The sequence below is a fragment of the Dipodomys merriami genome, unplaced genomic scaffold (genome assembly GCF_024711535.1).
Source record: "Dipodomys merriami isolate MVZ:Mamm:240054 unplaced genomic scaffold, mDipMer1.0.p SCAF_16, whole genome shotgun sequence".
NCBI classification, from domain to species: Eukaryota; Metazoa; Chordata; class Mammalia; order Rodentia; family Heteromyidae; genus Dipodomys; species Dipodomys merriami.
This window is the reverse complement of record NW_027202937.1, coordinates 30396106-30423377: the sequence shown is the minus strand read 5'-3', so window position 1 is coordinate 30423377 and position 27272 is coordinate 30396106. Positions and strand designations below refer to the sequence as shown.

The 27272-nt window shown below is 38.6% G+C and overlaps 1 protein-coding gene across 1 annotated transcript in view; it reads right to left on the bottom strand.

Moving 5' to 3' along the window:
* Positions 1-27272, bottom strand: part of F13a1 (coagulation factor XIII A chain) — a 172512-nt gene that overhangs the window by 77413 nt on the left and 67827 nt on the right. Inside the window, exons 5-6 of the mRNA XM_070024633.1 lie at positions 24232-24350; positions 22703-22810 (exon numbers count right to left, since the gene is read on the bottom strand). Coding sequence (XP_069880734.1) covers positions 22703-22810; positions 24232-24350 — 227 coding nt within the window. The remainder of the gene's footprint in view (positions 1-22702; positions 22811-24231; positions 24351-27272) is intronic.

Sequence of the window (27272 nt, the reverse complement as noted above, 5' to 3'; positions counted from 1 at the left end):
CGTGTCAGATTCCAATGAACTGATAAAGAACAGTTACCGTAGGAACCACTGAGTTAGTAAAAATAAAACCAGTGGCTCACACCTGTAATCCTAGCTACTCAGGAGGCTGAGATCTGAGGATCTCCGTTCAAAGCCAGCCCAGACAGGAAAGTTCGTGAGACTCTTATCTCCAATAAATCACTAGGAAACCGGAAGTAGCACTGTGGCTCAAGAGGTAGAGCACTCACTTTGAGCTGAAGAGTGCAGGGACAGCACCCAAGCCCAGAGTTCAAGCCCCACGACTGACCAAAAAAAAAAAAGAATGAATTCCTATGGGTACTATCACAGAATTGTGTTTTTTTTTATTATAAATTTTATTAAAGAAATAGTCTCTGTGATAGTTTAAAAACAAGGATACAATGTGTGAATCTCAGGTCCTTGCACATGCTATTCAAGCACTTAAGCACTTACCACTGAGCTACCTCCAAATCTAAGCTTGATAGTTTCGTTAAAGGACATTTCTGTTTACCTAAAGTACCCAGAACAAAGGAGACTTTTGCAGACAGTGGCAATCTTGAATATTTAAGAAGCCCCTCAGACTACAATCAGCTAATCACAGTGGACCTTAGTAGCAAACACCTTTCATGTTTAGACAAAACCACTAAGTAAGAGAAGTGACAGTTTTTGAAGCATTCTGTCACTTTTTTTGTTGTTTTTTTCCTGGGTACTGAAGGATCATGAGATTTAATTGTAGTTAAAAATCCTAGTTGGAGAGCAGTGGGAGTTTCCTAGTAACAGGTACCACTTTAATGAATTTTACAACTGACAATAGTGTTCTGGAGCCTTGCTACTCCAAGTGCACCAAAGTGCCCACTCTTACTGGGACCTCATTAGGAATACAGAATCTCCCAGGTCTACTGGAAGAGAATTGGCCTGTGTGCACATTAGCTTGTGAAACATAGGTCCGGGTAATGCTGAAAAGACATGGCCAGCAATAGGAAGTTCATGATGAGATGCATTTGGATTATGAAAACCACCAAGAAGCTACTAAAATATGATTTTTGAAAAAATGTGTCTGCTGCCTCACTAACAGTGCAGCCTTAGCACCTGCCCAGGCCTTTTAGTTCTGCTTACTGCATTTGGCTGTAGAGGAGTCTGTCTTTCCAAATGATTCAAGAGTTCATGGAGAACTCTTGAAATGTGATTGTTATGAATTCTAACAAGTCTGAGCAGAGTTGGTGCTCCACAATTGTTCAATAATCACCCGTGTATTCAACAAGCACATACACCTTTTATAATGAAGAAAAATAAGACCTTTAATCCTGGAGAGAGATGGGTAGGAAGCCAATAAAGTGGAATAAAAGATTACTAGAATTAAGATATCTAGGCAGAGTGAAAAACCAAAGAACCTTCCAGAGTGATGGCAATTGTGGGGGTTCTTTGAGGAGATAAGAGGAAAACTGGCCAGAAAAGTCATCCACATAATGGAAAGAATTAAATGAATCCTTGATGAAATCAAAATAATTCGCAGCAGGTTCAGGGTCCTCTGTATGAATATCATGTAAGTAGGTTATATGGACTGAAATAGGAAATGTCAGAAGAATATAGAAAAAGTGCACAAGCACCTTCTACAGTGAAGGACACATACTCCACTGAAATAATGGGGTGTGCTACCTAGAAGATCACTAGTCTATCTGATTTAAACACATTATTTCTCACTTTTGACTCTGTCCAGCCAGGTTTTTAAATTTTCTTTTCTTTTAATAAGTTTTTTTTATTGTGAAAATACCATACAGAGGAGTTACAATTACATGAGCAAGGTAATGAGTACATTTCTTATCAAGCATTGTTGCCTCCTCTTTGTTTTTCCCCTACCATCCCTTCCCTCCCATCTCCAAGACTATACTCCCCGCGCCCCCCCACCCCCGCCACTACCAAAGTTGTAAAGTTCATTTTTCAACATAGTGTCTTGTACATCTCATTGTTGCAATGGGTCCACCTGTATCCCTATTTAAACAATTTGTTTTTTCCCTTCCCCTCCCCAAATTATACCAACATCAAATACAGTGAAAATAGGGGTTATACCGTGGGGGAGGGGCATACAAAACAACAAAAAAATCACCTTATAAATATGTTAGAAACAATAGCAAGCAAGAAAAAAAAACACTTGTGTCCTTATCTTGGGGTTCATTTCACCTAACATCATCTTATCTGACCTTTTCTGTTTAGCTCAGACATGTACTAGTTATTGCAAATAAGGGAAACCATGGGACCTATGTTTTTTGGGGCCTGGCTTACTTCACTTAATATAATTTTAAAGAATTTCAGTAACTCTTCCAGTTAATGTGTTCCATGCAGAAAAAAATATTCTCTGAAGATTTCTGAAAGACTGTTCAGTGGATTGGAAATTCATGCCTTTGATATGAACTTTGACTTTTGCCTGTAGATCCATGTAATGACTAGGGGTCAGGAGGATCCAGCTGACACTCTGTCTCTGTTCTCTTCATGGTGAGTACTTTCCATTACAGTTGATTTGATTATTAATCTGTGTCTATTATAATGGATTCCCAAGAGTATCTTGGTTGGCTCTGATATGGTTGGTCTTTAATGGTAGGTTGATTTAACTTTGAACTCACTATACCATTCCCTTATCATTGAGAAATAGAATAGGATTTATGAATCCTGAAAATAAAAGTTCCTAAATTGTTCTGATGCCTTGTTTTTCAGCTAGATACTCATTAATTAGCAGGGTTATTTATAGCATAAGTCAGAAAAGTAAAAAGGAAAAAAAAGGCTCTCTCTTTTCTACAGACCTTTTAATTGTTAATGCTGAGCTGTTTCCCTGTTGCTAGATAAATCACAATTCTCATTTATTAGCATTTGGCCAGATTAGCTACTGTTTTCTAATTAGAATATTGATTTTTAGGGAGTTCAGACACTGAAATAGATAAGTCTTTGGTGACTGCTATAAGGGGTTAAAGTAAAATCTCTCTCCCTAGAGAATAAGATATATTTGGAATACTTTTCAAGGACATATTACTCCGCTTCCTCCCACAGTTGCCTGATGCAATACCCTAGCATGAACTCAGGAGTTGCCTAGGGATGCAAGGAAATAGCTTGGCCTTGAGTCACTGGTGATCAAAAGACAGTCTGAGCCCAGAACTCTGGACAGGAGGCATCTTCAACTTCAACACAATTACATTATGTTTCCCTCCCATAATGACTACAGAATTGAGGAAATGAAAAAAAAGTGCAAGCCCTCTAAAAGTTACTATCAGTAACCTCAGTGGCATAATATGCTGCAAAAATTCAAAACCTAGTGCCAAGAGAAGATGACACTTGATTGAAGCAGAGGCAGCCCGGCTCACTTCCTGACCTTGACAACCAGTCCCTCTTAAGCCTTACTGTGAGGTTAACACAAAACTGAGATTTTTTTTCCATTTGTCTTTCAAAATCTGGAAAGAAACATATTGAATTAGAGCATTAATGTTCACTAATTTTTTGTTTGTTGTTTCCACATATTGTGGGAATAATTTCTGTGAAGAAAAAGATGAATAAAAGGCCTGCACCTCAGAGGAGGTAGATATTCTATGTCCATGGCTGGAGAATGATATAAAGCCCAAGAAAATCTTTCATGGGAAAGAGATCCAGCTCCTATTGGGGGAGTGGGTTCTGGAAGGAGAAAACTAACCATCTTAATGAAAGGAGCAGAAGCAAATGCTCTAATAAAGACAACTCATTTCTCAGTTAACTTCCTCCCCCATTCTAGTCTCCGTGGGAACTGAAGATTAGACAGAGTTAAGTACACTGCCGCAAATTTATCTTCGGTTCAGAATAGTTAAGATGTCTTCTGTTAGAACAAATGAAAAGTCATGTAAGTACAAACATCAATAAAAGAAAAAGAAACCATAAAAAGGGAAGAAGAGAGAAAAGGGGGGAAAAGGAGGGTGGGAGGGAGAGAAAGAGACACAGAGAGAGAAAGAAGAAAATCTGCCAGGCACTGGGGGCTCACGGCTGTATGTAATTCTAGCTATTCAGAAGGCTGAGATCTGAGGATTTTAGTTTGAAGCCAATCCTTGGCAGGAAAGGCCATGAGGTTCTTATCTCCGATTAACCACCTAAAAAAACCAGACTGGAAGTGGAACTATGGCTCAAGTGGTAGAGTGCTAACATTAAGCATAAAAGTTCAGGGACAACACCCAGGTCCTGAGTTCAAATCCCATAACAAAAAAAGGAAGGAAGGAAGGAAGGAAGGAAAGAGGGAGGGAGGAAGGGAGGAAGGAAGGAAGGAAGGAAGGAAGGAAGGAAGGAAGGAAGGAAGGAAGGAAGGAAGGAAGGAAGGAAGGAAAGAGGACTTCTTACAGTCTCTTAGGAGATCACTGAGCTAAGAAACTAAAATCATGTCATTACAGAACTCATAGTCAATCATTAAAGATTTATAATGCAGAAAGAATAGATGCTAAAAATAGAACAAATGACATAGAAGATAAGCATGAGATAATTAAAGAAAATGCTAAAGAAAAAGACAAAGTCATGCATAGAGAAGAAAACAGTTATCAGAGACAAAGATGATACAGCACAAGGATACTAGTGTCCTTAAAACAGAGGGCTCCCCCCTCACCAATGGAACAGAATGTACAGTCACAATAGAAGAATACTCTGTTGAAGGAAAATGAATCTAGGAAGTGGCGCTGTAGCTCAAGTGGTAGAGCGCTTGCCTTGAGCTGGAGAGCTGAGGGACAGCGCCCAGGCCCAGAGTTCAAGCCCCATGACCGACCAAAAAAAATCAGAAAATGAATCTATACATTGAAGGAATAATGAATCTATGCACTGAAATGAATCTACACATTGAAAGAGCGATGCATGCTCTGTGGTAACATGTTACAGAAAGCTCACTGCCTAGGACTTGTAACTAGTTTAAACTTTAGCACAAAGGAAGTATATAGTTATCCAGAAAAATAATGCATAATAGCAAAAAGTAGGGGAATGAAGTTGTCTTTGGTTTTCTCCCCAGTATTTTTGAGTAAGAAAGCACTGCTAGCCAGTACTTACATTGTGCTGAGAGAAAGAAATTTGACCTGAATGGACTCCACTCTCAAATTACTTGAGCTGATCTGAAACTTTGGCAATGCATAAAATTACACTCAAAAACCAATGGCTTTTCTGTATGCCAATAATGAGGAGTGTGGCTGAAATCCGGAAAGCAACTAGTTTTGTAGTAGCCCCCGCCCCCAAATAAAATACCTAAGAATTAACTTAACCAAAGAAGTGAAGGACCTCTATGGTGAAAACTTTAAAAACCTAAAAAAGGAAATTAAGCAGAACTGGATTGGGAGAATTAACATCATGAAAATAGCTATACTGCCAAAGGCTATGTACAAATTCAATGCAATACCCATCAATATACTAACCTCCTTCTTCAATGAAATAGAAGCGGCAATCCAAAAATTCAAATGAAACAATAAAAAGCCCTGAATAGCAAAAACAATCCTTAGCAGAAAGAATAGCACTGGAGGAATATCAGTACCAAACTTCAAACTCTATTACAAACCCATAGTAATAAAAACAGCTTGGTACTGGCACAAGAACAGACCTGAGGACCAATGAAATAGAACTGAAGACCCAGAAATGAACCTGAAGACCTATTGCCACCTAATCTTTGATGAGGAAGCCAAAAAGAACAGGATGAAAAATAGAGAGCCTCTTTAGTAAATGGTACTAGAAAAAAATGGTTAAATACTGTAGAAAACTGAAGTTAGATCCTTATTTATCACCTTGCACCAGAACAAGACCTCAAGGTTAAAGACTGAATGGACTTGAAAACATATAGGAAGGCATAGGAGAAATTCTAGGGCTCCTTGGCACAGGCCTAAATTTTCTTAATAAAGACTCAGAAACACAACAAATCAAAGAAAGTTTGGACAAATTGGATTGCATGAAACTGCAGAGCTTCTGCATGGCAAAGGACATAGCTAGCAAGATCAATAGAAAAACCAAGGATTGGGAGAAGATCTTCACTAGCCATACAATGGACAAGGACAAAGGTCTAATATCTAAAATATACTTAAAATTCAAAAAATTAAATCCCCCAACAACAAATCCTTGGAGAAACAACCACCCCATTAACAAGCAGCCTAAAGACTTAAAAAGTGACTTCTCTGAAGAGGAAATAAGAATGGCCAATAGACACATGAAGAAATGCTCAACTTCTCTGGCCATGAAAGAAATGCAAATCAAAACAACATTGAGATTCTACTTCAGCCCAGTTAGAGTGGCTATAATCAAGAAATCTAATAACAACAGATGCTGGAAGGATGCAGACAAAAGGGAATCCTACTGCATTGCTGGTGGGAGTGTAAACTTGTTCAACCATTCTGGAAAGCAGTATGGAGGTTCCTCAAAAGACTACTCACAGAGCTCCTCTGTGACCCAGCAATCCCACTACTGGGTATTTACCCAAACGATCACAAACAAGGCCATACTAAAGCTATCAGCACAACTATGTTTATCACAGCATTATTCACCATAGCTAAGATATGGAACCAAACTAGATGCCCCTCAGTGGATGAATGGATAAAGAAATTGTGATATATATATATATATATATATATATATATATATGTATATATATATATATAATATACAAGTCTCAGCTTCATATATATATATATATATACATATACTTGAAAACATATATATATATATATATATATATACTTGAAAACATATAGGAAGGCATAGGAGAAATTCTAGGGCTCCTTGGCACAGGCCTAAATTTTCTTAATAAAGGCCCATATATATATATGTATACATATATATGTCTATACACATATATGTATATATGTATAGACATATATACATATACACACATATATACATATATACACACATATATACACATATGTATACATATATATGTATACATATGTATATGTGCATACATATGTATACACATATATACATATGTATACATATATATGTATTCTATGACAGAAAGAATGACATTGACCCATTTGTAAGGAAATCGAAAGACTTGGAAAAAATCATATTAAGTGAAGTAAACCAGAACCAAAGAAGCATAGGTCCCATGGTTTCCCTTATTTGCAATAATTAGTATACGTCTAAGATAATTTTACCAGATGAGCAGAACAGCTCAATAGCTATGTACATACGACCATATAAGATGATGCTAAGGCCCATGTAATTGTAACTCCTCTGTACGGTATTCTCACAATTAAAAAAAAGAATGAACAAAAAAGATGATACTAAGGGAAATGAAACCTAAGACATGGACAAAAGAGGTTTTTCTTTGTTGCTGTTGTTTGTAATGTACTATGTGATTTTTTTGTCTCTTTTATATGTCCTTCCCCCTATGGTACATCCCCTGTTGTCAATATATTTGCTTTTGGTAGCCTGGTATTGCATATACATTTGTTTGAACTAGGGAAGGAAAGGGGAATAAGAGAATGGCGAGGCAAAGGACAAGGGGACCCAACGCAAAAGCCATATATACAAGGCAATAGGTTGGAAATGATCTGTATAACTTGGGGGGTAGGGGAGGGAAAGCAGGAGAAAACTAAGGGAGGGAAGGGGTAACACATTTGACAAGAAATGTACTCATTACCTTACTTATGTAACCCCTTTGTACGTCATCTTGACAATTAAAAAGAAAAAAAAGAAATTTGTCCTGAGAGTATTGTGTGTACTGAAGGTGTGGTGGGAGTGGAACATTGTCAGACCTGGAAGACCTCAGTGGATAGCTACTCATGAGCTACTTGAGAGCAGCCATAAATGTTGACAAGAATCCAATGTTTACCTACAAAATTGAGAGGAGTGAGGGAAGGGATAGGTAGAGAAGAGATGAGTGAGAATGTTGAAAGGGGTGATCAAAGATATTGTATTCATAAATAGCCTTGTTAAATGGCAACTCCTTTGTGCAACTACTTAAATAATAAAAACTATAACACAATAGCAAATAACAACAAAGAAGCTAAGACTGAATCAAAGCTCAGAAACAAAGACATTGGCGAGAAAAACCTATGTAAGTCCAGCATGTCTGGGAACCATAGTTACTGAGAAACTTTGAAAACTTGGTAATATAAAAACAACAATCACTGTAAGAAAAATCAGACGTGAGAGGGGAAAGCTGAGAGAAGAAATGAAAATACTAACTTTTAATGTGCTGGTCTCCCATAGTTAATTAGTACAATCTAAAGATAAAATGTAATTTAAAAATACATAATTACTTTTTCTTTTAATGGGTTTCATAATTTTTAAATAATTTTAAAGGCATCTCTTGGGAAATGATTTCCTTATAAGGGATACTCATTTGAAACTTAACAATTTCTTCTGTTGCAACTCAGTTTTCTCTTCTATTAAAGTAAAATTTACCAAGATTCAAGAAAACTTAAAATTAAATAAAATTTGAGTGCAATTGAATATAATACTTTTAAAGTCATTGAGATACTTTTAAATTAAATAGCATAAATGCAACCAGATTGCTGGAACAGCATACAGAACACAGAAATATACCCACACAAATATAGTTTGTTAGTTCCCAAGGGAATTTCATCGACTAACTTATCTCCTCCCTTAAGTTGTAAAGTTCATTTCCAACAGTGTCTTATGAATATCATTGTTGCATTGGTTCATCCTTTGTCCTTTGTCTCATTATTTTGTTATTCCCCTTTCCTTCCCCAAAACAGTGACAAAAAGTGATTAAACCAAAGGAAAAAAATGAAAGAAAAAAGAAATAATACAGTACATTAAAAACAACAACAAAGAAAAACCTCTTGTTTCCATATCTTAGAGTTCATTTCTATTGGCATCATCTTATATGGTCATGTGTACATAGCTACTGAGCTATTGTGATCCTCTGCTAGGACTATCCTAAATTGTTTTGTTTTTTTTTTTAGAAATAACTATTTTCTTTTTGAATTAAAAGTTATTTATAAAACATCACCAAGATGACAACTCTGTGACATGTATTTAGTCATTGTTTTCTTCTTCATTCTTTTTTGAATATTAGAAAATGTCCCCAGTATTTACTTCAAGGGAGAGAACGCAGCTGTAATTCTCTTGGTGTGACGGGATCAATGACTCTGGTCTCAGTAGATACACTGGCTTTGTTCACATATGGGGAGAGGCAGAGGCTGAAGAGGAAGGGCCAGCCTTTCTGAAGGTGGGTCTTCCAGGTTTTGTGGAGGAGAGACAGGCCATGTGAAAAATGCACAGGAAGTGCAATGCCTTTTGTGTAGGAGGCTCTTTGTGGAAGATTGGTTGCAGGACTGGTCATGCTTTCTTCTTGGGATCTGGCTCAGGAAGTCCTGGGTTTCTGTACAATTCGAAGGATAGGACCTCTTTCTCTTCTTGAACTTCTCTGTACTTTTGGTCATGGGGCTCCAGTAGATTTTAACTTGAGACTGACAAATAAAGAAAGGGGGCACTTCTTGATTCTATTTCCTGTAGCAGGCATTTACATTTTGTGTCATTACAATTTGTTTTCCTACCTCTTCTTACACATAGAAAGGTATTTCTCCTATCATGTGCACATTTTATATGCTTATGATGAAATGACTTTTCTCTGTTATAAGCCTATTATAGTCTGCTAAGTTTCATTGTTAAGAGTATATTCTCATAAAAGCTAGAATTTCCGTAATGATTAGAAAACACTTTTATACCGAATCATGGCTATAGTCGTTTCTCTAAGACTATTGGCTGTAAATTTTGGGTAGCATGGACTAGCTTTGAAGGTATATGGTTAAATTTGAGATGGAGAAAAAAATATTCCTTGTAAAAATCCTTTCTAGATTTTTGTGAATCACAAGTCACTACAGTCTGCTAGTCATACATCTTAGAGGCAGGAGTGGTAGGGCAGAGCACTTACTATGTTCTGATGCTCCTGGGTTTGGTTCATGTACATCAGTAGCTACTGTAGGTGAGTGAAGCAAGAGAAGACTGAATCGTGAGAATGGGGGCTTCAGCTATGGTCTCTCCTCAGTGACAGTGTTTTGCCTTTGGATTCAACTGCTTTTTTTAAAAAAACCAACACAACAGAAAACAATTGTAGAAAATTGGAGAACTCACTGATCTGGGAATGTAGACATCTATTTCTTGTATTGTTCTATTTACCAAGCTATTTGGAGAGGATAGGAGGAAAGATTACTGAAGATGAAGTACTCTAACAGGTTAGTCAGGGGCATGCTTTTCAGTCAACACAGAGAGAGAGAGGAACTGGGATGGCAGGAATTTTTGTTTCCCTTCCTGGCACCTCAGATTTGATCCTTTCTGGTCTTTCATGGTACTTATAACAGCCAGGGTCACAATTACTTGCTTCATTCATTCTCTTTCACTTTTCCTAGTGGTGAGGCTTTATTATAGCAATGCACTCATCTGTACTGAGTAGTATTAGCATAAAGACAGAAGAGCCAATGGAACAGAATAGAATTCAGAGTTATAGCCACATTGATATAATTACTTGATTTTCAACAAAATCATTGAAGTAATTTGATAGGGCAAATGAAAGTCTTCAGCAAATGAAAGGCTTTGCAAGTCTTTTTAAAATAAATCTTGCTAGGAAATAAATTAATTAATTAAAAAAACCTTGATCCTCTACCTTGTACCATGCAGAAAAGCTCAAGATGGGTCATAGTTTAACATGTAAAAATCTCAGATTATAAAATTCTGAAAAGAAAACATATGGTGTCATTATTTCCTGCCACAGAAGATATTTCTTATTTATTTACTCATTTATTTTGATTTTTATGTTTTTTATTTTAAAAATGCTGTTATTTTTATTTTTAAAATTATCTTTAAGTAGTTGTCCGAAGGAGTTGGCACTTAACAAAGCAGTTTGTGAATTACAATCGCTTTAGTTCTTGTCTTGTACATACCTATAATCCAAATGGGATGGGAGTTGGAGGTAGAAGGTTTGAGGTCAGAAGCTAGCACAAGCAAAATGACTTTGAAAAACAGGTAAAACCAAAGAGGGCTGGGTAAATGGTTCAAATGGTAGAGGGCCCACATGGCAAATGCCAGGCCCCGAGTTCATATCCAAGCATCATAAAAAAGAAATATTTCTGAGACAGGATTGTCTTTAAAAAGCATTTTAAGCCTTGGAGTATAGCTTGGTAGTAGAGTACTTACCTAGCATGTACAAACCATGGATTTTATTTCTAGCACTATAAAACCCAAACAACTTTTTAAAAAATAATTTAAAAATTCTTTTCTTTTCCTTTCCTTTCCTTTCTTTTCCTTTTTAACCTTTTGATGGTACCAGCTTTTAAACTTCATGCCTGCTTGGTTTGCTCAAGTGGTACTGTACTACTTTAAAAAAAGCTCTGGCTTTTAGCTGGTTGGTTTTTACCTTTTGGAGATGGAGTCTATAGACTTTTCTGTCCAGACTAGCTTTGAAATGCAATCCTCTAGATCTCAGCCTACTGAGTAGCCAGAAGTATGAGTCAGGGGCACTTGGCTAAAATACTCATTACTGAAATAATGCCATTTAACAAATTAATTGCAAAGCCAAGTATGGTGGTGCAAGCTTGTACTTTCAGTCTTCAGGAGGCTGAGACAGGAGGATCTTGAGTTAAAAAGACAGGCTCAAAAAATTCAAAATGAGATTAGGCATCAGTGGCTCACACCTGCAATCCTGGCTAGTCAGGAGGCTGAGATCTGAGGATTGTGGCTCAAAGATAGACTGACTGAGCAGAAAGGTCTGGGAGACTCTTATCTCCAACTACCACCAAAAAAGCTGGAAGTGGAGTTGTGGCTCAAATGGTAGAGCACTAGCCTTGAGCAATAAAGCTCAGGGACAGGGCCCAGGACCTAAGTTCAAGCCCCAGGACCGGCATGAACACACACATAAAATTCCATGTACAAAAAGAAAGGGAAAAAGCCACCCTCCCAAAACACAAACACAAACAAAAAAGTCAATTCAACCCACAGTGTTGAGGTAAATATCTTCCATACACATCTGACATATTCAGACTATACATAGAATGATAACTCAATAATAAAAAGTATAAACCATCTAATAAGAACATGTGAAAAGACTTGAAAAAGTGGTGAAGGTAGTAACTCCTCAGAGAAAATAAGACTGGAATAACCATTGGAACATTGAATAGAATGAATTGAATGAATAGAATTGAATTGAATAGAATAGAATAACCATCTACATAGAATAAACATCTATATTCTCTGTGATTAGGACATGCCATCTTTAGCTATTTACTCCAGACATAGGGAAAAGTCTTGTACATGCACACTCATAGAAACATCTCAAAGGTCCATCAGCAGGTGAATGGGAAAACAAAGTGTGATATCCAAGACAATGAACTAGTTCTCAGTAATAATAAAAATAAAATTAAAGACATGCTACAGTTGTTGGAGTAAAAGAAATGAGCCCCTCCACTACTTTATGAATCTACTTATACAAAGTTTAAGAGGAGACAAACTTAATTGATTGCAAAAACACAGAAGAGACAAGCAGAGAGACAAGAAGGAAAAACAAGATAGAAACCTTAAATGTCCATGAAATTCAGGCTGATTACAAGAAATAGAGAGATACTTCTGAGCTGATGGAAATTTCTGTGTTCTGATAAAGGAGAGTAATTCATCTCATCAAAACTCATGATACTGTTCATTTCACATTCATGATTTTACTGTATGTAAATTTTACTTCAATTAAAAGTCCCTAAAGGGCTGGGAAGGTGGCTCAGTGGTAGAGCACTTGCCTTGCATGCATGAGGCCCTGGGATCGATTCCTCAGCACCACATAAGCAGAAAAAAAAAAAGGCAGAAGTGGCACTGTGGCTCAAATGATAGAGCGTTAGCCTTGAGCTGAAGCAAGCTGAGGGACAGCGCCCAGACCCAGAGTTCAGGCCCCACAACTGGACCCCCTCCCCCAAAAAAGTCCCTAAAAAAGCCAGGCAGCAGTGGCTCATGCCTGCAATCCTAGCTACTCAAGAAGCTGAGATCTGAGGATCATGGCTTGAAGTCAGCCCAAGTAGGAAAGTCTGTGAGACTCTTATTGCCATTAACCACCAGAAAACCAGAAGTGGCAGAATGCTAGCCTTGAGTGCAAAATCTCAATGGCAGCACCCAGGCCCAAAGTTCAAGCCCTATGACTGACAAAAAAAAGTTCCTAAAAATTAACTCTCATCTACATTGTTACACAAAAACTGTTTTGTAATTACCCTTTTGGTAGATCTATCTACATGAACCACACTTTGAGAAAGGTGGGTAACTAGGTGTACTTTACATGATAATCAATACAAAAAGAAATTATTAAATTATTAACTTGTGTCTCAATAATGGAGGGTTGTGTGTGTATGTGCTGCTCTATCACTTGAGCCATACCTCCAATTTTTAGCTTTTTGCTAGTTAATTGGAGGTAGGAGTTTCTTGGATTTGTCTGCCCAGGCCGATCTCACATCTTCAGATCTCAGCCTCTAAGTAGCAAGGATTAAAGGTATGAGCCACCAGTGCCCAGCTGAAGCATTCTTTTTGGCCACAGAATTTTTTTTTTTACTAATTGACAGTCACAAGAAAAATAGCCAAATGAGAGCTGCAAGGGAGAGAAACAGAGCTCACATTCTTCCATGTTACTGCTAGGTGTTAGAAAGCAGGTTGGTATAGATCAAGTCTCCAAAAATATTTCAATGAAAACTGGATGGATGAGAGGGCGAATATGGGAAGCAAGAGGAGAAAAGAGAGAAAAACGATGCCAAGGAGAGACAAAAAGTAGACAAGATAGAAACCCAAAGTGCATGAAAGGCACATCCTAAAGGACTTCCCTGACTAGGCTGCATTCTTGCCATCGATCCTGGGACATCTGTCCCAAGAGACCAGAGCAGTTCCAACTGCACAGCTTGGAGGGAGGGCCGCAAAGCTAGCACCCCCGTGTTTCAGAAATAGCCTGTGTGATTACAAAATAGATGCTGTCTTGAAACCTCATTCCAGGAAGCAATTTAGGGAAGGCAGACATTTAGACTGACTATGATTATCACATTTGAGGGATGGCTTGTAATAAATGTCTGCTTTTCTCCCAAAAATATGGGAAGAACACGCATAAGAAATGTAACCTTAATAATTGAGAAACCAAGCTGTTTGCCCACAAATGGAAACTTCATTACATTGCTGGCTTTTGCCATAAGAGAAAACAAATGATGTCTGAACAGCTCACGGTGCCCTATTTTCCCCACCTAGAAGAAGACTGAATCAGAGCATGTGAAAGACATTATGTTTGTACCCAAGGGGTTTATTGCTGTTCAGAGGTGACAGGAAAGGACACATAGGAGATTTTTAATAACATTGTAAGTGGTCAGGCAATCAGAGGGCCATCTCCAATGCTAGCTATGACCTTGATAAAGCCATTCAGTTTCCTGATACCTCAGTCTTTCACATCTGCATGTTGGGTATGTATGGAATAGATATGATGTCTCAAAAGTACCTTTCTATGAAGGCATTTTCTTGTTAGGTAAATTCTGTTTTCTCACTGGATTCACAGAGTTTGGCCAATTGTTAAAAATCTTTAATACACATGAGAATTCCTGGCAAATCAAATGACCTGTTGTATTGTCTTTTGTTGGGAATGTGGTAGGGTGGTTATGACCTCTCAAGCTTTACAATCAGTTAAGTATTGCTTAATACATTGATTTGTTGTTGCTGTTTTGTTTCTTTTTTTAAAAAAAGTTGTGGTTGACTCACGTGTGGGATTTTTAAGTCAGGCAACTTCATATATATATATATATATATATATATATATATATATATATATATATATATAATCTGAATGTTTGCAATTAAGATTTTGTGGCATGAAGAAGTTTGCTAAATGTGAAACTTCCCACTCAAGATGGGCAAATAAACAACTAGAGGAAGATTAAAAAAGAAAAAAGAAAAGCAAAAACCCCACATGGTTTTGTAGTAAAGCCCTTGTGGAGTTGCTTGGCAACATATCTTGGTGGAAATTTTGTGACTGTCTTTTTTCCTGTATGAAAAGGAAAACAACATTTGTGTGTGTGTGTGTGTGTGTGTGTGTGTGTGTGTGTGTGTGTGTGTGTGTGAGAATTGTGTTTTTGCTCAAGGTTGCTGTTCTACCACTTGAGCCACACCTCTGCTTCTGGTTTTTGCTGATGAATTGGAGATAAGACTTTCACAGATTTGTGCACCCAGGCTGGCTTCAAACCACAATCCTCAGATCTCAGTCCCCTAAATAGCTAGGATTCTAGGCATAAGCCAACAATGCCTGGTGGAAAACAAATTTCTAAATACTGGGAAGAGAAGAAGAGAATGGTAGATGATGTGAACATAGATTGTTTTCAGTTCATTCAGTCATTGTATACCCTTGAAGATGACAAGTCAAAGTCCCTTTTGTCTCACAGGTCTACAGTCATTCAGTTCTTATGGGGCTCCAGAAGAATCCAGGATTTGCCACCAGTGTGGTCAGTTAGATTTAATAGCTGTAGGTCAAGATTTTTTAATAACACTAAAGAGTACACAGAATATCGATTGGTTAAAAAAGTGCAATCTGGAGTTAATTCCCCACAGGCACAGTCAGAGCAAGGCATTAATGGGGATTAATGATGGCATCATGGTTCAATATCAGCCAAAGACCAAGGTTAAAAATAAATGTGCATACCTCAGGGGGAGCAGGGAAGACCAGGCTGACAACAGCGTATAGCACAGGAATTCTAAAATCTCTGACTATAGTCACATTTTTCCTTCTTCCCTGCCTTCTGAAATTTACCATTAATCTTACCTTTTCTCTTCTCAGAATTGTTTCAAGGGATCAAGCAGTTATAAGTGTTGGCACACTATGGGATAAACCAGCTGTTCCAACCTTATGTTTTCTGCATTACAAAGCAACCAAATCCCCGGAGTAGTAATTTATGGTACCCACTACAAATTTCCTCCAGTGCTTTTGGTAACTGGCTGTTTGGATATAGTTTCCAGCATGTAAAAGGAGTTTCTGTGGATAATGGCATGGCCTATTTATTATTACTGTGAGCTCTTGGTAAGCCATTCTCTTGATCTTTTGATTCATTGTACCCATACTCATTAGGCCAGTGTTTAGTTTGGGGGAAGCGTTGAGGTAAATGTGAGATATTTGTCTTCCCATACAATTTTGTGCTTATTTCAGTCAGCAAATTTGTTGACATGTATTGAACATTTTTCCATTTACTTGTCAGTCTTCTGTATTAGATTAGACCCTCTGTGATGACAGACACTAGTTTTTGTTCACAACTGTACCGCAGTTCCTAGATGCTGCCAGTATCATCCCTACTGCCACTCCCACCCTTCAAAAAGCATCAGCACTGCTTTCTCCTCCTCACCACCACATAGCAGCCATCACACCTACCACCACCACTGTCATCATCCCCACACCTACCACTATCATGGTGCACTTAGTACCTAATCCTTCTAGGGACCTCTTTCCCAGGGAGACAGTGCCTTTGGCTATTTAGAATCCTTTGATTTATACCTTTTACATTTATTTCCTGTTTGCAAAATTCATCTGCTCTTTGGGACTTATTCTATTTTAAGAGGTACCTACTCAATTTGATGGAGTAATTTTGTTACTGATCATAATGCATTGGCAATGGACCTCTGAGGGGATACAGTCTGAGAGCAAGGACAATGTCTACTTCTAGTTCAGCCTCGTATTCGCTGTGTCACCTTGAGTGAATCACATCCCCTCTCAGGACCTCTGCTTCCTCAGCTGGAAGACCTCTGAACCCTCCTCCAGAGCTCATATGCTGGTGGCTGTGCAGATCTTCACTTGGCCACATCTTGATCCATAAGAACAAACCTGCACAGAAGATGGCGACATGCTGGCTTTCCCAGTGACTTAGAAGGCCATTCACCTGCAGTAAAAGGGTGACTACAGCACCAGCAGATTGCCTCATGGGAAAGTGCTCAGCTCACAGTCATTGCTAGATTCAGTCATGGTGAAGAGCAGGCAGGGCCAGGTAACCACCTAGCAGTAATGCCAGACTACAGTCACTGTTGTTCCTCTTCTCCTGCACTGTGCTCTTTGTGGCACAAAGTACCATGGCATGAGTGTTTTCATGGTCTGGTGGCTTTATAGCCACTCAGAGATGGCAATGGAATGCTATATCAATGCAAAGTTTTCATCTTTATCATATCTCTTTATCATCTCTCTTGATATACTTCCTGGAAATTTTCTTGGAGGAGACTGTCACATTAGAAATGAGGTAGAGGGGCTGGGAAGGTGGCTCAGTGATAGAGCGCTTGCCTTGCATGCCTGAGGCCCTGAGTTCGATTCCTCAGCACCACATAAGCAAAAAGAAAAAAGCTGGAAGTGGTGCTGTGGCTCAACTGGTAGAGTGCTAGCCTTGAGCTGAAGAGCTGAAGGACAGCGCCCAGGCCCAGAGTTCAGGCCCCAAGACCGGACCCCCCCAAAAAAATAGAAATGAGGTAGAAAGATAACAACAATCTAGGGGTGTGACTTAAGAGAGGAAGTATAACTTGGATCAGGTTCTTTTGACCCTCAACTTCTTCTTTTCCCTCCCCCTCCCCCTCCCCCTCCCCCTCCCCCTCCCCCTCCCCCTCCCCCTCCCCCTCCCCCTCCCTCTTCCCTCTTCCCTCTTCTTCTTCTTCTTCTTCTTCTTCTTCTTCTTCTTCTTCTTCTTCTTCTTCTTCTTCTTCTTCTTCTTCTTCTTCTTCTTCTTCTTCTTCTTCTTCTTCTTCTTCTTCTTCTTCTTCTTCTTCTTCTTCTTCTTCTTCTTCTTCTTCTTCTTCTTCTTCTTCTTCTTCTTCTGAACTCTGGGCCTGGGCACTGTCCCTCAGCTCTTCAGCTCAAGGCAATGAGCCACCTTCCCAGCCCCTTCTTTTCCTTCTTAAATGAATCTCTGGTATAGTTTTGGTAAGGTGTACCATTTAGTATTCAGAGTCGAGACAGAATTTGACCAGTGTGAAGTTATAACATCACAGGTTTACTCTCCAGACAAGAGGATTGTAAGATTTTTGATTATTCTTTCTCTGGATTTTCTAAGAATTGTAGGCTGCCCAAACTGCCACCAGCATTTCCTACTTTCAAAGCAAAATAACAGCAATCCCAAATAACTGGAGGAGATCTGAATTTATAAAATGAAAAAAAGAAGGAAAGAGAACATGGTTATAAAATGGAAAAAAATATATTGTTGCTACCAATGGGAATGACAAATGTGGTTGGAGTGGAGAGACAAGGTTTCATTTTAAAGATGAAGAAGTGCTCTTGAGAGCAGTGTGTTTTGTCCCCAGTCACACCGTGAATTGGCAGGTGAAGCAGAACTTAGGCCCCATCTCTTGATCTGAGCCAAGGTCCAGCTTTTTGATGCTGTCACCACTTCCTTTTCAGCACAAGATAAAATGGGCAGGATTTGGAGGAATTAAGGTGGTTTAATCTCTATGCAGCCAAGAAAAGAGTGCTACTTCTCTCCCATAGGACTATAGAGGACTTTGGTGCTCTGCTTCTCACTAGAAGGGTAGATGGGACACTTGGTAACAACTAGAGACATGTTGGGATGTCACAAGTGGTGTGACTGTGCAGGCAATAAGGTGCTACTGACATCCCTGGGGATGTGTGAACGTCCCATCAGGCTGAGACAACAAAGCTGTCCAAGGTCACAGACCTGGGGCCATAGAGATTTTTATCTGCTGGTTGTGAGCTTAGGATCCAAGTTGTTGCTCCTCCTTTTCTCCTTCTTCTTCATCCTCCTCCTCTTCCTCCTCATCCTCCCCATCCCCACTTCCTCCTCTTCCTGTTTCTCCTTATTCTTAGAAACTATTTGTACAATTTGAGTCATTAAGCTCTTTTATCATCATGTGCAGCGGGTGTCCTGCAAGCCCCTTGTCAACCTTTAGTGCTGGACTTGGTTATGATTTCAGGAATCCAGTTTTCCTTGGGATCCTGGTTATCTGCACTCAGCTGTACTTCCTTTATGTATCTAGGCAGGGATGGGTTGCTCAGTCCCACTCCTTCCCACAGCAATTGCTCTCAGGAGAGTTCTATCTGCTGTGGTTTTCATCATAGCATGAACTGAAATCAATGTGCAACTCCTCTGGGACGAATTGCGTGCCCCATTTATGCCTCTTCTAGCATTCATATTCTGAGAGAAATTTCTGTCCTCACAGATTAGCCTGAGAAGAAACCTGAGAAAATCCCCATGTAGCAGGCTCAGTTCCTGAGGCCTGGGTCATCCCTGGAAAACAAATCCATCGCAGTATGAACATTTCCCGCAGATACTAATTCTGGCTGGAATTGCCTGGCTCTAACTCACTCTTTTTGGTGCTCCAAAGATACACATTTTAAGGCAAATTCATTAAGAAATTCTGTTTCATTGGTGCTCAGACCTATTCTTGTGCTAGTACCAAGCTGTTTTTATTACTATGGCTTTGTAATAGAGGTCAAAGTTTGGTATTGATATTCCTCCAACACTGTTCTTCCTGCTAAGGATTGCTTTTGCTATTTGGGGTCTTTTATTATTCCATATGAATTTTTGGATTGCTCTCTCTACTTCATTGAAAAATGTTGTTGGGATTTTGATGGGTATTTCATCGAATTTGTAAATTGCTTTGAGCAGTATTGCCATTTTCACCATGTTAATTCTTCCACTCCAGGAGCATGGAAGGTTTGTCTATTTCCTTAAATCTCCTTCAATTTCTTTTTTTTTCCTTCTGATTTTTAAAATTTTCACAATAAGGATCATTTGGCTCATAGTTTTGGTTAAGTTGTATTCTTTATCTGCCTTATGAACTGTAATCCCTCTGTATAGCACCTTTTTAATAACAATAAGGAAAACATAAATTCATGAATGGGAAAAAGAAAGTGGACATATTTTCTTTTGTTTGTTAATCTGCACTCAGAAATTTCATGACACAATATCAAGACTTTAAAACAGGAGAAGTACTGCCTGAATGATCAGAAACCATTTGAGAATCCCCACTTTGTACCATACCATCTTTTCATTGATTTTTAGAGGCTCAATATTTTAGTAACATAATAAAATTTGAAAGACTCACAGAGCTGTTCTAAGGTTAAAGGACGTTATAAGGGTGAAAGATCTTTGTAAACTATGCATCTTCATTCTAGTAAACAACACATGGTGGAATGGACATATTGCTTGAAATTGCTCAGGGCAGGATTCCTGCCCCTTTCAAATCAAAATTCTTCTTCTCTAAGCACCAACCCAAAACCATACCAACTAACTTCCCTGACAGAGTCTCTCTGTCTAGTTCGAAACCTTATAATTGGGATGTACACTTTCAAGATGAAAACTCCATGGGCTTTTTATAATTAATAAAATTTCAAGGCAATTTGCATTAGCAGCACATGTTTAATTCAATACTTAACAGCTTCCACTTGGGCAGATGACACTGCAGATGGGAGTAGGTCAGCTTTTTGTTTTCCTTGTATACCGATTTTGTCTTAAGCAGTCATTTCCGAATTTGCAAAGATACAATATTTCAGTGAGTATGCACATACACACCATTTAAAAATATTTAAGAAGGAATTTCTTGCTCCCAGATATTGCTTCCCATCTTACTCAAAGCTTGGCATGGTAACTTTCAAGGAGGAAAAGAAAGGATGGGCTATTTCTCTAACTCATGGTATAAATGGTTATAACAAAATTCTTAAGGACTTTAGAACTCTGTCTTACCATTACATGATATAATTTCTCAACATAAAACAAAACTGCCTTTATTTCTTTATTTTGTTGCTGGGAATTGAACCTAGGCCTCATGGATGTTAAGAATATACTTTACTACTGGGATAAACTAGTTACATGTTAACCTATAGTTAGATGTTAATATGTATCTTCAGTGTGTGTGTGTGTGTGTGTGTGTGTGTGTGTGTGTGTGTGTGTGTGTGTGTGTGTGTGTGTGTGTGTGTTACTGAGGTTTGAGCTCAGGACCTTGAGTTTATTATGCAAGTGCTCTACCACTTTTTACTTTAGTTTGTTTTCAGGTAAGGTCTCTCACTTTTGCCCATGCTGTCTTCACTTTTTAAAGTTTACTATTGTTTATATTTACATTTAGCTCTGTGTGCGTGCGTGCATGTGTGTGCATGTATGTGTGGCTGGTAGTAGGGCTTGAACTCAAGACCTGAGCACCACCCCTCAGCTTTTCATGCAAAGGTAGCATTAACCACTTAAACTGCAGCACCATTTCCATTTTTTTTAATGGTTAATTGAAGAGTGTCATAGACTTTGCTGCCCAAGTGGGCTTTGCACTGCAATCCTCAAATCACAGCCTCCTGAGTAGCTAAGATTACACATGTAAACCACTGATACACTACTTAAATTAATGTGTGTGTGTGTGTGTGTGTGTGTGTGTGTGTGTGTGTGTGTGTGTGTGATGCTCCAAGAGCTTGAACTCAGGGCCGAGGTGCTATCTCTGAGCTATTTGATCAAAGCTAGCACTCTACTACTTGATCCATAGCTCCACTTTTGACTTTTTGGTACTTAATTAGAGATTAGAGTCTCCTAGACTTTCTTGCCTGAGCTGGCTTCAAATCACTATCCTCAGATCTCAATCCCCTAAGTAGTTAAGATTAGAGGCAAAAGCCATTGGCGCCCAGCTCACTTCGCTTAATTTTTATTTGTTTTTTTTTTTAAATCCTGCTTACTGGATTGTCAAAATTAACCTGCTATATCATCATCAGACTAATATTTGCAAGTAACCAATGTTGATAATATTTAACTTAAAAGATATATAAATCAAACTAAAGAAAAAAGTTCTTTTCAGGGAGAGTTGTTTACAAAACTTTTAAGAGCATAGATAATACAAGTAATTTTTCTCAGTTTTTATAAAAATGTGTTTATAAAACACAGGCTAGTATAGTATTTCTATCTTCAGAAATATTTTCCTCCAAAATGAGACATGATATACCTTTCTGTACTCAGAGCTGAATGCAGACAGGGTATATCAGTATGATCCAGGACTACACAAGGTCACTTCCTACCTCTGGCTCAAACCTTCAGATTTTCTCTCTCCTCTACAGCTTTTCCCCTTGGGAATCTATATTTTTGAAGATATCTCAGGCTGTCTTGCAGAGATCAACTTGAGAGGTAGAATGTACTTAGACTAAAAGTTAGCAGACCTGGTTGTGGTAGAGCCTTTGTCGCTAACAGACTTTTGTCACTCTGTGTCCTTACTGGTGTCATGGTATGAGTAATGACTACCTTGGCCTTTTTTTCATGATATTGCTGGGAGAATCAATACCTACTTCATACATGCTAATGCCTGATGGCAAAGTATTGGGCAATGGAGATCGGGTTATTCAGTGCTATTCATTTTTATTTCTTTACTCTTATTATAAGTGGAACCTTGGAGAAAAGCTGTATTGTGAATCCTTGTCTAGATTGTGAATTTTTGATGGATTGATTGATCCTTTGATTATAATCATTGATGTTTTTGTCATGGTTATTTTTCCCTCCCCAGGCAAAAGGTTCTTAAATATAAGCACTCAATACTATGATGATTTCCATCACCATTTGTCTGAAGGTGAAGAAACAGAATTGAGAGAAAAATTTGCTTGATAGTATATGAGTAGCTCAGAGATTTCAAGAGCTATACTGGGTAACATAAACCAGAGTCTAACAAATAAAAGTTTATTAAGTGTAAGTCACTATTTCAACAGCTCTTAATGAACTGATACTCTATGGGGGTTAATAGCATGTGTAATAGCTTTCAGTCATCAGGAGTTACTGCTTACCATTGCAGATCCAACCCGGCTGACTTTGATGGGATTTCCTCTACCAGAAAGGTCCATTTCTGCTCTGTCCATCACATACAAGCAAGCATCCAGGATGCCATCTTCAAACTATTCAGGGGAAAAATGAGAAACTACATCATGTTCATTCTGCTCTGTGGAAAGGTAAAAATGAAACCACAATCCAATGTTTAAAAATGTGTAATACATAGTTACTTAGTATAATCTTTAGTATGAACTATTAAAATGGAAGAAAGGATACTAATTCTTCTTTCAGAAAAGTAAAGAATAGCAGAAAAGGAAGCAAAAAACACAAGCAGAACTATTAAAGAGCTGATGTACGAAAGGATCACAAACTGATCTGCAAGTTTGTTTAGAAGATCCTTCCAACAGGTATGAGCTCCAGTGCCCAAGAGAGAAGAAACAAACGATTTACTAAAGTCATTTAAAATTATATGAACACAAAAGTAACCTGAGTGCACATGGCTCTCAAATGTGTCACAGGAAGGTAATCCAGGGGCAATTGGCTTGAACCCCCACATAGAAGGAGACCTCATTTGAAGAATGCCCTCTCTTGAGTCAAGACCCCAGGTCAGAGAGTGCACAAATACTGAGGAAACATAGACTGTGTTATCTTTAGAAACAACTGCTGGCCACAAGCAATGGAAGAATTTTCTTCAAAAGAGAATAAATACCAAATAATGGTGAAATGGCAAGATGGGAGATTTTACCTGTACTGCACTGATTGTTCTAACAGATTTATTTAAATACAGATATCTTGTATATTACCCATCCAAGTTCAGTGTATAGCCCACCGTCTTTTGTGTGTGTATGATACTGTCTCCAAATTAACTAGTAAAAATCTGGGCTGGGGAAATGGCTCACCAGCTGTAACCAAGCAAGCTGAGTGAGCTCACTGCCCTGAGTTCTAACCAAAGCACCGTAAAAATACCCAAAAGAAATAACATTTTTTCTTCTTATGTTGCTAGTGGGGAAAAAAATCCCAGGCCATACATTTACTTATGGAAATGTAGCAGGATTCCATTCATTTGCACCATGGTTAAAGTAGTTTGAATTATTGACTTTCTTAAAGAAATGCCATTGGCTGCTCTATAGCCTAACAATAATTCCAGGCTGAAGCCAATGAAACTGCTTTTGATAAAATGGTAATTTTTCTAATTAGCAGTATCTTAGAATAACACTTTAAAAAAGCTTTTTGAGGAAGGTGCAGATCTGTCAGTATTCTTTTATCATTATCAAGATGCTGAAGTATTTCTTAGTGATAGCCGCGTTGCCATATAACCCCTGGTCTCTGCAACATTGGCAGTAAGAGGGAGATACATGGTTTCAGCTATTGAATTATGCAGTTTTCTTTATAAGTCTCTGCTCCTATGTTCTATCTTGGAGTCTCAGTTCCTGAAACACAGGAAATTGTGCTTGTCTAATAATGACACAAGGCATTCTGCAATAATATGTGTGACAAAAAATATTAAATAAAAATCCTTGACAATGACCAATTTGGAGTGGCTCACCTGACCATAGCTCCAACTTCTACTCTTCACGTTATTGAAGTCTCCATAAAAAATGACTCCAATGTCATTCAGGACATACTCTTGTCTTTCCTTCTCATCATCCAGATACACTGCGTCCTCTGCATCAGGATTTAAATATAGTGACCATTACTAGATCAGACTTTTTTTGAACAGACTTGCAGGTTTATTATGTTATTACACTGAAATTTAATCAACCAAATGGGAAAAAATGACTTATTGCACAAGGCATAGCTCATTTCCCAATACTTTTAGTCATGGGGAACATAATCAGCACCCAAAGATCAGTCTGTAAATGATGACATTTGTCAGTAAAATGCTGACAAACTCAGGCTGTGGAATCACTAACCAGCACAATTAAATTGACATGACTCATTAGACATTTTATGATTCTAGTGAATCGGTAGTTTCCTAATCAGAATTCTATGAGGCAGATGCAAATCTGCAGCATGGATCAAAAAATAATTTCCTACCTACTAACAGTATTAGAAATAAAGTTGAATTGAAAATGATTTTTAAAGTAAATCTAGGACACATTGAAAGACAGCAGCATTGTCATGCCTGCTTTGTGGCCCATTGGGCTAGAGGAAAGAGACCATAGGTTGTCTTCTTTTCATAGGAAATTCTTGAGGACATGTTGGTAACCGGTGTGTGTGCCCACTAGCCCCTCTGATTCACTTCATTGTTGCAGAGTTCTTCATTCCTGCTTGCTTTTATCTCAGGATGCCTCACTTCCTATCTAGCTACCTAGCCAGCAGTCTCTTATTCCCAGTACTTATTCCCAAGTACAAATATTCCCAGTGCTTATTCCCAAGCCTGATATGAGAACAGCAAGACATCTTCAACATTATTCCTTATCACTGTAAATCATACTCAAGTAAATTTGCAAAACAGGACTGGGATGGATCTTGTCTCTGATTGGAGGCATGATTCATTATGTTTATCTAGCCCAGAACATCCCTCTTCTCTCCTGTTACTATTGGGGTTCTGTCACCTTTATGGCCTGATTAATTTTATCATGTTCTCTCAAGTTAATGGTTGTCAGCCCTGGCTACACATTTGAAGCATATGGAGAGATTTAAAGATTCCTGATTCCCAAGGATTATGATTTGGATCTTAAACGTCTTCCAAAGGCCCAGATGCTAAACTCATGACCTATTGGGCGGTGGTAGAACCTTTAGAAAATGGAGCCTGATGGGAGGAAGTTAGGTTATGGGGGTGTGAAATGAAAGGGAATACTGGGGCCTTGGCCCTTTCTTTGCTTCCTTTGCTTTCCAGCCATCATGCAGTGAATAGATTTTCTCTGTTATGTGCTTCTGTCATGATGTATTGTCTTGTCACAGGTCCCAACACAATGGCCAAGTGACCATAGGCTCAAACGCCTGAAATCATCAGCCAAACTATACCATTCTTCCTATAAATTCATTTATCTTAGGTGCAACTAAAAGCTGACACATTCGGGCAGAACCCTAGATCAGTTAAATCTATATCTCTGGGGATGGGATGAGACCTAGGCATGAGGATTTTGTTTGTAGCTCTCCAGTGATTTTTCAAATGCAACCAAAGTTGAGATCAGTGTGGTCCCCAACTCCCCAAAGAATGCCTGAAAGACAAGCAGTATAGATAACACCTGGGAACTTATGAGAAATACTAATGCTCGGGCTTCTTCTCAGTCAGAATCTATAAAACTGTTAGGAGATTTATGAGCTCCGTGAAGCCTGAGGAGTTCTGTTCAGTCTAATCAGCTTGAACCCCACTTTGGTTTTCATTGAGTCTTTTGGTATTCCCTTGTCTGGTTTGGTCTCTGGCACTTTCCTGTATCTTTCTGTCCTTTGCCTTTTACCTTCCACTTGCTTGGATTTATACAGCTCTCTCATGTATCACAACCCCCTCCCAACACACCCTGGGTTTCTAAAGTCTACACATTCACTCAATTATGAATGTAAAAATACCTGGAAAGAAAGCATCTGTAATTTTTTTATTGTCATCATTTCCTAAATAATAGAGCATAGCAACTATTTCCACAGCATTTATGTTATATGAAGCATTACAAGTAATCTAGAGATGATTTAAAGTATACAGGAAAAGGACTAGGTTCTGCCCAAATATCAAATCATATATATAAGGGAAATTAGCACCCCCAGAGTTTGTTATTCTGAGAAAGAAGCATATAACCCACCTGCTGTGGATATAAGGAAATACTTTATATTTCAATGGCCGGTTAACTGCACATTCAAATCATGCAACTTTACAATCAAGATGATAAACACATTCATCACCCTAAAAGTTCCCATTTGTGTGTGTGTGTGTGTGTGTGTGTGTGTGTGTGTGTGTGTGTGTGTGTGTCTGTCTGTCTGTCTGTCTGTCTGTCTGTCTGTCTGTCTGTACTGGGGTTTGTACTCAGAGCCTTGAGCTCTCACTTGGCTTTATTTCCCTTCTCAAGGGTGTTCCTCTATCTGTTGAGCCATCCTTCCACTTCCAGCTTTTTGTGGAATAACTGGAGATATTTCATGTACTTTTCTGCCCCAACTGGCTTTGAACCATGATCTTCAGACCTCAGTCCCTGAGTATCTAGGATTACACCCGTGCGTAGCTATCAAAGTTTCCTTATTCATCTCTGAGATCACTCCCTCCCCACTCTGTTGCCTCGGGAACCACTCCTCATTTTCTGTCACTGTAAATTGTCATGAACTTAATATGAGTAGAATTATACAGCATGTGCTGTTTTTTTTGGAGGTTGTTTCATTCACTTGGGCTCCATTATTTGAAATGTGCCCATGTTTTTGCATCTATCAATCATTCATTCCACCCAAAGCCATTTCATCTTTCCAGAAGAGTCCAGGATATAGATATGCCTAGCTTCCCGTTGAGCTATGATGCCTTTGAACCACTGGCCTGGCTAACTTCTGGAAGTAAAATGCCAATTTCTGCGTAAACTGAGGATACAGGTTGAAGACAACTAACCCCAACTTCCCTAGTAAGACTAAACAGAGACAACATGTGAGGAGTGAAGAGCATTAGAA